This window comes from Coloeus monedula (genome assembly GCF_965178545.1).
Source record: "Coloeus monedula genome assembly, chromosome: 1".
Taxonomy (NCBI): Eukaryota; Metazoa; Chordata; class Aves; order Passeriformes; family Corvidae; genus Coloeus; species Coloeus monedula.
The window spans coordinates 18,102,213-18,114,249 of NC_138781.1; the positions used below are offsets into that span (position 1 = coordinate 18,102,213).

The window sequence follows — 12,037 nt, forward strand, 5'->3', positions numbered from 1 at the left end:
ATGAAGTCTTTTGTTTGGCAATGTTGGCTGAGTAAAGAAACAGAATCTGCTCCAAGCAAAATGTACTTATGGTTACTCCCTGAGTGACAAAAAGATCTGACTGGGAAAGACACACAACTAAAGTTAGACCAAGATCATAACGGGCCCAGAAAAAACAGAAGAGACTTTCAAGTAGCAGATGACATTCTTTGACATTTGATACATATGAAGCTCCTCTATATTTCAATTTCATTGAAACTTTATTCAAAATACTTGCATCTAGCAGGTTCTGACTAAATATTGCATGATTTTAGTTGCCAAAGAAGTCACACCCCAATTGTCAAAATTATTTGTGGTTAAGATTATCAAAATAAAACTAATCCGTTATTTAGTTTTCAAGTCACCACTTTGCAATTTTATGCTAACACCAACCCACACATCAAATGGAAAACATGAATTACACAGGTCCTACTAAAATCACAATAAAGACTTTCAGATTGCATTTTTATTGTTGTCAATGGCAAACTAGCAAAACCTCAACCCCTGGAGAGAAAAATCAAATAATATTCTTTGGGACAGACTTCATGCGATCCTACAGGGTTGTGTTGTTATTATCAATATATTCAACATGTTGAAATGCAAAAAAGAAAGGTATGAGCTTAATTTACTTTTAAATAAAAAACCAATTAAGCTGTGAATATAAATGGGAGATCTTTGTTCATTCAAATCCATGTTTGTGCAGCAGCATTGACTATATGCTAATGCCAAATTAAAAGTAACCCGAGAGGGCAAGGTCCACTGCAGAATGACAAGCAGGCAGCAGTTGACGAAAAGACTTGAGAGTGGTTGGGGTATCCTCATGGAAGACAACTGGGTAAAACATTCACCAAATTAAGACCTGCTTATTGCACTGATCAGATATAGGTCTATAAAGTACTATAAAAATAACAGCCACTGAAACTCAACCTTACATCACTTACTCTTTATTCTGGGCCATTAATCTAGGATTTTTTCACATGATCAACCTCTTGTTTTGATGATCACACACTGAAAAATACTAAAAAATTGAGACTCTTACGATTAGAAGCCATGATGCCAAATACCATGACAGCATTTCTGCGTACAATTGGATCTTCGTGTGAGAGGAGTTTATACAGATGTTCCAGTGCTCCAAGACCAAGAAGTGTCAGTTTGTTTTCATCACCTGAAAAGGAATTGGGTTAAAAGCGCAAGAAAAATTCCAGCAACCTCACAGTTCTAATGTATCAAGGTAAAACTGCAACCAATCTTTTATTGGACAGTAAACTTTAAAGAACAGAGGCCTGACAGGTCCTTTGGAGATCATCTAATTTATACCCCAAATACATATGTGTCAAATATTTTCACGATTAGTAGTATCTAAGATTAATTATATTTTTAAAGCAAAGGATGCTACTGTCTATTGAACACTCCACTCATTTGTTGGAGACTGCAGTGGAAGTAGAAAGGAAAGCTTTCTACTTAGCAAAGTATAGGTGAACACCACCAGGTGAACGCATTTTATTTCCTCTTTTCTTGCCTTCCAATTTTATCTTCCTCAAAATAACAGTTCATTAATTCTATGGATCTTTACTATCCCTCAAGGGAAGCAACTACCAGGATTTGTATCATTAATTCCTACGTGAGATTTCTACTATCTGAGAATGAAGTGCTTTGTAGCTGAATTGGTGCTGGACACGCAAAGAACAGAGGAGTTTAGTGTGATTACAGCCTTCTGCTCCTGCTCATGCAAAACACACACAAACCCCAAGAAACAAAATCCCAGTCCTACTCTTATTTTCAGTTCCCACAACAGCTTTATAATTCATTTTCTAGTGAACCATGCCTGCCCTTCCAGGCTACAAGTGAGCAGTGTGAGAGGAAACTGGAGATCTATGCTCAACCTCAGGACAAGACATTATTAAAATGGAGGAAGTATTTTTTATTGAGGGATGGGACTTAATTTACTAGCAACAGTCCAAAAAAATAGATTAACTGAAATCAACTCCTTCTCTTGTGCTACCCTGCAAAGTTAGTCTATTCTTCTGGAAGATCGCAGGAATATATTAACAATTTAAAGGATTATTCTTTCAGTATAAACATAAAAGACATAAACATCTATCCTCTTGCAGTGTGACATATTTTACTGTGGACAGGAGGGAAGGAGCCAGCAAGAGTTTATGGTTCATAGCTGTCTCCCAACAGTCCACATTCTCTCTTCACATATTCACAATTTGATCTCATGCCGTCAGCCAAGCTTGCCATATTAAGCAGAACCTAAACATCTTTCAGAACCCAGTGACCCCTAGCCAACCATCAAAGACTTCAGCTCTTCTCTCAAAATTTCAGCAGTATTGGTAATTTACATCAGTATAATTATCAGCATATAAATAAATAATTTTAAAATAAAACATAAATTAAATGAAAATAAAATTTAACTCATCAGAGCAAGAACACTACCAGTGTATACCAATTTGAGTGACTAATATCAAATAACATTGAATAAGTAGGAGACAACTTAGGAAATTACGTGCTATATAAATTTGAGCCTCTGTTACACAGTTATTTGTCTCCTGAGTACCTTGAAAATGACATTTAGCTATAGACTGTATAGGGACCTTTGGAAGATGTGGAATCTTGGAGACTTGTTAGACTCCCAACTCATATACAAATAAGTTTGATAAAGGAGGTTGAGCAATTTCCAATGAATCACCTGCACAGAAATACTGATGCAACAACTTTGTGTAAAAATAACAGAAAAAAACTAAGAAGTCCTTTTTATTGAAAACTGAAGCTCCAAATAACTACACTGGTACAGAAGTTTCCAACTGTAACATACAAAAGAGAATTCTTTCACAACTGCAGATCTGTTGCTCATAAACAGCATATCTATATTATATTTAAAACAAGCTCTATTAAACAGTGAATATAAAATTCTTCAACAAAATGACAGAAGTTTCCTTCATGCAAACGACAAGACTTCTTTATTACTGCAAGTACAGGTTGGATAGATATTTCAGAAAACACCCAAAACTTCAACAGACACCTTTGAGAAGAAAGAAAGATTTCAATGCTAGGAAACTAAAGAATTGTGAACTACTATCAAAATCTAAGCAGTGCAAAAGAAAGCTCATTGCAAACAGACTAACCTTTTGATGCAAATTTATATAGAGCATCACATGCTTTGGCCAAAACTTCATTTTCAGGAGAACTAAGCATTAGCACAGCTGTTGCTGGTGTTTTGCTTTCAATCAATAAAGGATCAAACTACAAAAAAAAAAAGGGGGGAAAGAAAAGTTTGATTTATATTGAGTCTTCCTGTGTGCTGCAATAGACTCCCACATTTCACTAAAAATAAAATAAAATCTTGGTTGATATCTACACTGAATTAAAAATATTAATGAGGTGCTGTTTGCTTGGGAAAATCCAATTTTTTTAAGAACAATTAGAGACATTGTTGAAAAATAAGAAAGAAAACTTGACTTCCAAATAAATATTATAATGATTTCATCGCATACAAAGATTTTAGGAAAACCTTGACGCTTCCCTGCAAATCTATAAAGTTTTGAAGATAACACACTATGTAATTGTTACACATGTAAGAGCATTCTGAGGCTTCAGAAAGAGACATGAGAAGTTTCTTTGGAGCAGCTGTACACAGAGCCTGTGAACTCAGGTGGTGTACACAGAAGAGGATTTGGTTACTCTGTGGCAATATCACTTTGTGGTTGCTTAAAAAAACAAAGGAACACTTTCTGTGCCTTTGTCAACTCAGTTCATCAGCTCACCATGATCCTCTACTAGATGAAGTATTTCCAAGATATAATTCCTGCTCACCCAACTAGAAATGATACAAAGGTTTCATTTCCATTTCTGAGCTCTTCCATGCAGAAAGAAATCTTCCAACAAATCAGACAGTTTTCACCCTCTCAATAGACTCCTTACGACTAATATCACTTGAGCAAGGGAATCTTTTTAAAAAGCCTTTTGTTTCTCAAGAAGACTCAAGGAATTCTGAAAATTCTACTCATTAAAAAGTTTTAAGCTTCCTTGGATTTAAAGCAATTAATTAGTATGAAAAAACTGTCTTCTATCCTCACACTTCAGGCCTCTACAGTATCTGTGTTACATACAGAAATGACTAGATACTCGAGTCATGCAGTTTCTCAAAAACAATGTATTAATCTTTAAAATATACCAGATTATAAGACATCAATATAAATTAATTAAAATATTATCACAATAAATATACATATATATTTACAAATGTCAATTATTTCTTTTACGTCATTAAAATAACTTCGAATACCTACATCAAAGGCACATTTTGCTGAACAATCAAGGTATGAAGATACATAAAAATCAGTTGTCAAGCAAGGAAATTATGGGGAGCAAACCTTAAAAAACATTATGAGTGTGCTAGAAATAAATGAACACAGAAAAGGGTGGTTTTTTCTCCCTTCTCTGACTTGCTCAAAAATAAGGCAAAATATGATACTAGTACCAAGACCTCTAAATTCATATTTTCGATAGGTTTTTAAATCTAAGTAATTTCAACACCTTCCATGAGACAGATCACACAATTTAGCAGGCAGCAAGCTCAACATACAAGTTGCATTACGAGGTGGCCTGCCGAATGTGCTTAACTGGTCTACCTAGCTTCAATCAAGTCTGAAAATCCGAAGACACTGTCCAATTTCATGCTTGCTGTGACAAGCTGGAGGCATGGGCCAAGGCATGGAACAAAGCTCCTTTCTAAAAAAAATATAATCAGCTTACTGTACCGTAAGTCATTTTGCCTAATAATGACTCCACAATGGGAATTAAATCAAATAATACTATAGTGGTGCAAGTTACAAATTAATCTTAACGATGGGCCTAAAATGATGGAATTATTTATTGGAATTTTCTTTTTGGATAGTAAGGAGGCAAAAAAATTCAGCTTATCACAGCTCATCCTACCCATGGGAGAATTCAGAGGCGACTGAAAGTCCCTTTATTCTCCTTCATACTGCTCTACTTCTGCTCATTTGGGTCTTTGCATGGGACAGAACACAATCCTCCAGGTAAGTGCTATTACTTAAACACAACCATACCTCCTGAGTCTGGTCAAATACTTGGTGATGAGATAAAACTCCAAGTTTTAGAAAAGGCTGTTAGCTCTTCAGAGAAAAATAAACGTCAATACTGATCTCAGATGAAGTTCAATAGGAAATGAAAGATTGAGTAAGAGTTTACATTAATCTAATACCACAGTCACAATTGCACTGCCCCATTTTCACTGTTTCCCATGTTTACAATTAATTGTATAAATCACAACTCAATGAAAATTCCTAGGATTTAATGACAAGGTTGGCACATGAACACAGTGAAATTAGTCTAATCTCTACCCATTAGATTAGACGTTAGATTTGCTATGACTCTCCGAAATATTCAATAGGCACTTTCCTATTAAAAGCACTTTTGTGCTAAAACACAGTAAAAATAGCCACTGAAATCAATGTATGTTTAAGAAGCCAAGACGCCCTAGCAGCTGAGTGATTGAGGAAGAATTTCTTCACTGTGTGGTGACTGTGCATGGGGACAGGTTGCCCAGAGAGGCTGGGGAGTCTCTCTCATTGGAAATATCCAAGAACCATCTGGATGCACTCCTGTGCAATGTGCACTAGGATGGTCCTGCTTGAGCAGGAAGGCTGGACCACATGACCACTGTGGTCCCTTCCAACCTTAACCATTCTATGATTCTGAGATTTGCAGGGAAGTAATGTTGTTCCTCAAAACTATCATAGAACTGGTTATGACTTCTCCTTATCATAATGCCAGTATATGTACTGTTCCACCTTTTTTTTTTTTTTTTACCCAAGCCTTGCATCTAAATCTTCATACATCATTGCAGACTCTTCCCGTAATGGCACATACAGGACATAATGTGCTAGAATAACATACCTGAAGTCACAAACAACCCAATTAAACACAGAATTTAACTAATTTATAAGCAACAACATTTCCAACATTCAGTTTGTATTAAGAAAAAAGCAAGTTAAATGAAAAAGCAAGCTATAAACTCAAATGCTATGTGTCTTTGATCTTGACTTTTGTGTACATTTGACTTCAAAGCCATTAGAAACTGAAGAGTATGCGGGGTTTAGTTTTGGTTTAGTTTTGTTTTTTGTTTATTGGGTTTCTTTGGGTTTTTTGTTATTTGTTGTTGTTGTTTTGTGGGGGGTTTTGTTTGGTTTTTTTGCTTCCATCAACTTAATTTAGTTGAAATTGAATGTAATACAAAATATGTTTCCAGTCAGACCAAAGACCCACCTAGCCCAGCATCCTGTCTCTGACAAAGGCCGGGTAACAGGTGTGGGCAAGCAGACTATTAAATTTTACTTATGTTCCCTCTCAGATACCAGCATTCTGCAACCTAGAGAACTGGAGAGTCTAGTGATTCTTATCTCTGTGTTCGAAAAGTCCAAGAAAAATTTGGTATATAATTTTTGAAGCCCTCTGTATTTTAACACCCTTAATATTCTGAGACATGAGTATCAGAGTTAAAGGGTCATAAAATAACTGTGCCTCTTCTATGTTTTAAAAATACCACCTGACAATTTTATTGATCCTCCACAGTTCATTCACTATAAGAAAAAGTGAAATAAACTGCACCCATTTGCCTTCCCTGTATATTCATAATTTTGTAAGTTTCTATGATACTCCTCTTCACAGTGATTCCTTCTGGGAATGAAGAAAACTATTCCCTTTGATCTTTCCTAAAACAGAAGCCACTCTGTCTGTTCTTGTTTCTTTCTTCGCTCATTCTTAGTTCATTCTGTTGTCTTTCTATAGTTCAGCTGTATCTCTTTGAGATGGAAACACCAGAACTGTTAATGGCATTCATGTGCATGTGTAATGCATTTGCTAGTAACATAATGTTTTCTCTTTTATTCCTTGAATTTGAAATCTTGCACTTACTCACTTTTTCCTACTTAGGAACTGGATGTCATTTTCATGAAAATACCCACATTAATTCTGATATGCTGGATGACACAGTTGCAGAATAAAACCCCATGACTGACAATTTCTCTCCATTATGAAATCTGAACAATAACTTGTTTTCTCACCTTTGCTTCCTATTTTATAACCAGACATTATTGCTAGGAGAGGAAATTCTTTTTACCTGTTCATGTTTATGTGAGTGAAAAGTCTGGTCTGAAAACTTTTGAAAAAGCTAAGTAACTGTATCAATCAGAACACCATTATCCACTTGCTCACTGACTCCTCCAAATAGATTTCCTCAAATAGATTTCATAGCTCACACTTTCCTCTACACAAGCACTATGATTTTTCCCCATTGCTGTCATATTTATCCATGGGTTTGGTTTTGTTTTTGTTTTTTTTCCAAAACTATTTTTACCAGTTTGCACAGCACAGAAGATAAACTTCCTGTAATTATTGCTGTATTTTCTTTTGAAAATGAAATTTTCTACCTTCCATTCTTCTAGTGTCACATTCTCAGATCTTAGCAATTTTTTCATTTAGCACAAGATCTGGGGAAACACTGTTTATTCCTACTTCAGCAATTTTATCGCATTTATTTTAGTGATTACCATATTGCTTTGGTTTTTGATACAAAAATAAGTCATTTTCTTTTTCTTTCATGACTGCAATCACCTAACAGTGTCCCTCTAAGAAGCTTCTTGCATCTAGTCAATTTGAAAAAGCTTTACTGCTAGTTTTTGTATCTTTGCTAGTTCTCTTCCAAAATATTTTGATGCAAGGTAACATTGATGACATAGTGCTTTTACTTCTCTTTCGGGAGTGAAAGCATTTTTTTGTTTTCCCATTTGGATGAAAATCCCACCTTTTGAAGGTTGTATTTATCTGCTATTATTCTACTGTTTCATCATGCTGGGTTGGTTTTTTTTCATCCCTTAAATTTTATTTAAGGTCAGTTTTAACCTTGCACCTCTCATAGAATCTTTAGAAGCACTACTGATATCTTTGATATTCTTAACCCCTTTTCCTTTACCTAGAAAAACAGAGTTAGTAGATACCTGGACATGCTAATTATTTCAGTTCTGTGATTGTCTGATCTCCTGTACTAACAATAAAACCGAAGATATTCCACTGAATCACAAATAGTTGTATTAGAAGGCACCTCCAAAGACGATCTGGTCCAACTGCCCTGTTCAGAGCAGGGGGAGCTAGAGCTCAGGCCTAGTGCACAGTCTGATTTTGAGTATCTCCAACAATGGAAACCCCACAAGCTCTCTTGCCAAACTATGCTCCATCATTGCTATGGTAAAAGAGGATTTTTTTTGTCATGATTAAATGGAAACCTCCTGCATTTCCATTCGTGCCTATTGCCTGTCATCTTTTCACTGGGCACCACTGAGAAGAGCCTGGCCTGATTTCTTTACTTCTTCCTATCAGCCATTTTTACCCTGACAGACCCCTCCATGCCTTTTCTCAAGACTGAGCAGTCCCAACTGTCAGTCTCTCCTCCCACGACAAATGCTCCAAGACTTTGTTCCAGTAAGGCCTCATCCCTCTTGTACCAGACAACTCAGAACACTAGGACACAGCCCTCCAGGTGTGGTCTCACTAACGAACACAGAGCAAAAGACAAGAGTTCTCTCTCTCAAGTTGCAGGCAACACTGCCTAATGCCCAGGGTTTTGTTAGCTTTCTTTGTCCCAAGTTCATATTGCTGGTGCATGTCCACCAGAATCACCAGCTTCTTTCCTGTAAAGCTGCTTTCCAGCTGGTCATCACCCAGTCTGTACCGGATATTCTTCCCCCAGATGCAGGACTTTGCCATTTCCCTTTATTGAACTTAATTAAATTCCCAGTTTCCTATTTCTCTAGTTTGTTGAGGTCCCCCTGAATGGCTGCACAACCATCCGGTCTGTCAATCACTCCTCTCAATTTCATGTCTTCTCCAAACTTGCTGGGCATGCACTCTGTCCCATCATTCAGGTCACTAATGAAGAGGTTAAAGAGTATCTGCCCCAGGATCAACCCCTGAAGCACAACACTAGTGCCTGACCTCTGACAGGATCTCATACTGCTGATCACAACCCTCTGAGCCTGTTGGTTCAGCTACTTTTCAGTTCATTTACACTGTTTTGTCTGTACTTCCCCAGTTTACCTATGAGGATATTACAAGAGACAGTATTTAAAGCCTCACTGAAGTCAAGTTAAATTAATATTTAGGCATTAATCAAAATAAGGTGTTTTTGTGGAGACAACTTCAGGAGCTGACTGTGCCAATTCACACATTCCACCTTTTAACATCAGTCCTGTGAATAAAGCCATTTTCAAAAATACTCAGGTATCTATAGCTTTCTTCAAGTGATAACACTTCAGTATTTTCTCTAGGGATAATCTTAGGCTCCCCTTTCAATGTCCATGACCTAGCTGATGATCAAATAATTGTATTGTCTAGACCAAACCTAATCTAGTTATCATGTGAAAAGTTCCTATCAATCTATGTCAAAGCTGGCATATTTAATCTGCCGGAATTACTGTTTTAGGTCATTCATATAGAGAGAGATGCTCAAAGCAATGTTTTTCCTGTTGGAGATCAATTCTCAAAACAGAGAATAGTAAAAGACAAATTATGAAAGGCAGTGAAAACAGAGTCCTCAGGAATACTTTCTGAAACATACAAGCAGTGGCTAAGCTAAGAGATGTGTTTCCCACCTGTTCCTAGAAATCTATAAAAAATTAGTGGTCGTCTGCAGAACCATATATTCTCAGAGTATTCCACATGCACAAAGACCCTCTTTTATAAGCTCGTCTACATTATCTCAAGGCTTCTTTTCTTGGACTTGACATTTTCATAAACAGATTATCAATCACAAGATAATAGCTAATACATCTTTTATTTTGTCTGCATCTCATTTCCTGCCATCTGAAATACCCAGGCAAAATTTAAAGTTTTTGGATTCGATTTTACACAATAATTATTAACAAAATTCTCATCATGGTAAGATTTTCTTCATTAATAGTTACAATGATCAATTTTCATGTTTAATATGCAAAATTCAGGATTTCTTTCTCCTGCTAGGATTGTCAGAATAGATATGCTAGCCTGAAGTACAATAAGGGTAAAAACTAAGCCAAAAGCTGTAGATGCCATCTGGAATTCACTCTTTCCAATTCATTCCTTTTTGATAATTTTACTGACTTTTTCTGTGTATTCACAGGTTACTGTAGAACCTAGTAGGCTGTACCACACTTTTCTCTAGAAAATCTAATGGTATCTTTTGGATATAAAAATTGTGGTGCTGCATCTGATTTTCTAGCTATTTACTGAAAAAGTCAACTTTTATTACTTCAGTTCACATGTATGACTTAAATGTGTCGTCATGCCTTTCAAACCTTTTCTTAGACTGCAAAGATACTTAGTTCTAATTCTTCAGACCTGTTTTAATTAGACTTATCCACATACACCTTCTTTGTGACTCCTGGGTTTCGAGGTTATTTTATACAGATCTAAGTTATGTTGAGGTTTTATGCAATTTTCTTTCATAAGGATTTATTACTGATTGAAGGTTGTGAATTACATTGGTAATATTCACCCTTCCACAGAACAGCTGGGTAAACCTGATGTCAACTGCTATGTCTCAAGAACATCATGGCTATTGGATATTACATTCTTAGCCAAAACTATGCTTATTTAATATTGAAATTGTAATGTAGTTTTTGCTGACTAACTTTTCTGTGATCTTTGAAAAAGCTCTTGCAGTACTACAACTCTTTAGACATAAATCCACTGGTTTTTTTAAAACAGTGTACTGAATTTTGCATTTAGTGGGACTCATTGAGGGAGTGGGACTCCCTCTGTGGGACTTGTTGAGGTCCCCATTTTCATTAATTTGGTTCTTATCTGACACAGAATTTATACTGTACTCTTTTCAATGTTTCTGTATTTCCCCTACTTCTTTCTGAATAAAACAATTAAACTTCAAAAAATAGTTATATTTTGAACAATTACCTTTTTGGGGGATCTCTTTGTACCTTGTTAATTTATAGAAACTCTTGAAAAGTGTGCTAGTGTCAGACCCTTAACCTCTACCTTTAGAAAAAAAAGTCATACTATCACCATTATTATATATTTGGCTTCAGCTCTTGTACTTTTCACTGTACTTCCAATGACAACAGAAAAACCTAAACTGCCTCTTAAGACTGTATATATTCGCAAAAGAGCCAGAGCATGTAGTATTATTCAAAATATTTGTCAAATTTAGTATCCAGTAAAAAACTATGCAGATCCATTTAGGCTTTTAACTCTTTCATCCTTAAAGAAAAAGAATGTCTTCACAGTTGAAAAGACAGGCAGATTTCAGGTTGCTCTTCTCCTTTGATTTTTACAAAGAGAAAGTTAACACTGTTTTTCAAATAAAAAGAAGCCTGGATTGTTTCATACATAACTGTATTCAATGCCTGCCAAAGACAACAATCTCTACAAAGAACTACACATGCCCAGTCACTCTGGTTTGTATGCTGTCCAAGAAAAGCAGAAACAGAGTCATCTTTAAAAGCCATTTTTAGAATAATTAGGGTACACTTGGAAAATAAGGAACTATGTTAAGGATGGTAGAGCTGGGCCTGTAATTGTGTAATGTTTATTTTATAGCACATAGCAGTTTATAAACTTACCACATCCTTGGGTGGAGACTCTGCTTCCTTCTTTACTTTTTTACCCATTCTAAAAACAAACAAACAAAAAAAATAAAAGCAGACAAACAAACTCCCTTCTGTGTTTTAGGAACCAGCTTACCAGTGATTTAGGAAAGCTTGTAAGACAGACTTTCTTATTCATTTGACCCATCTAATCAATCTGAAGATTTCTTTGACATACTAATTTCTATATAGAAAGTAGTCCCTCTTTCTAACATTAGTACACATATAGTAAAACACATCTGCCAACAACATACATAGCTAAAAAGGTCTGAGACATCACAGGCTCAGGCTCTAATGTGGTACAAATATATAGAACATCCCTTTCTGTAAATTAGCTTTATATGCATCTATAAATCATA

At 35.8% G+C, this 12,037-nt stretch overlaps 1 protein-coding gene across 1 annotated transcript in view; it reads right to left on the minus strand.

The window, feature by feature from the left end:
- Positions 1 to 11,702, minus strand: part of ARMC3 (armadillo repeat containing 3) — a gene marked incomplete at both ends in the record, with an annotated part of 52,499 nt that extends 40,797 nt beyond the window's left edge. The window contains 3 exons of the mRNA XM_082281933.1: positions 1,058 to 1,183; positions 3,147 to 3,264; positions 11,655 to 11,702. Coding sequence (XP_082138059.1) covers positions 1,058 to 1,183; positions 3,147 to 3,264; positions 11,655 to 11,702 — 292 coding nt within the window. The remainder of the gene's footprint in view (positions 1 to 1,057; positions 1,184 to 3,146; positions 3,265 to 11,654) is intronic.
- Between the last annotated feature and the right edge of the window lie 335 nt (positions 11,703 to 12,037).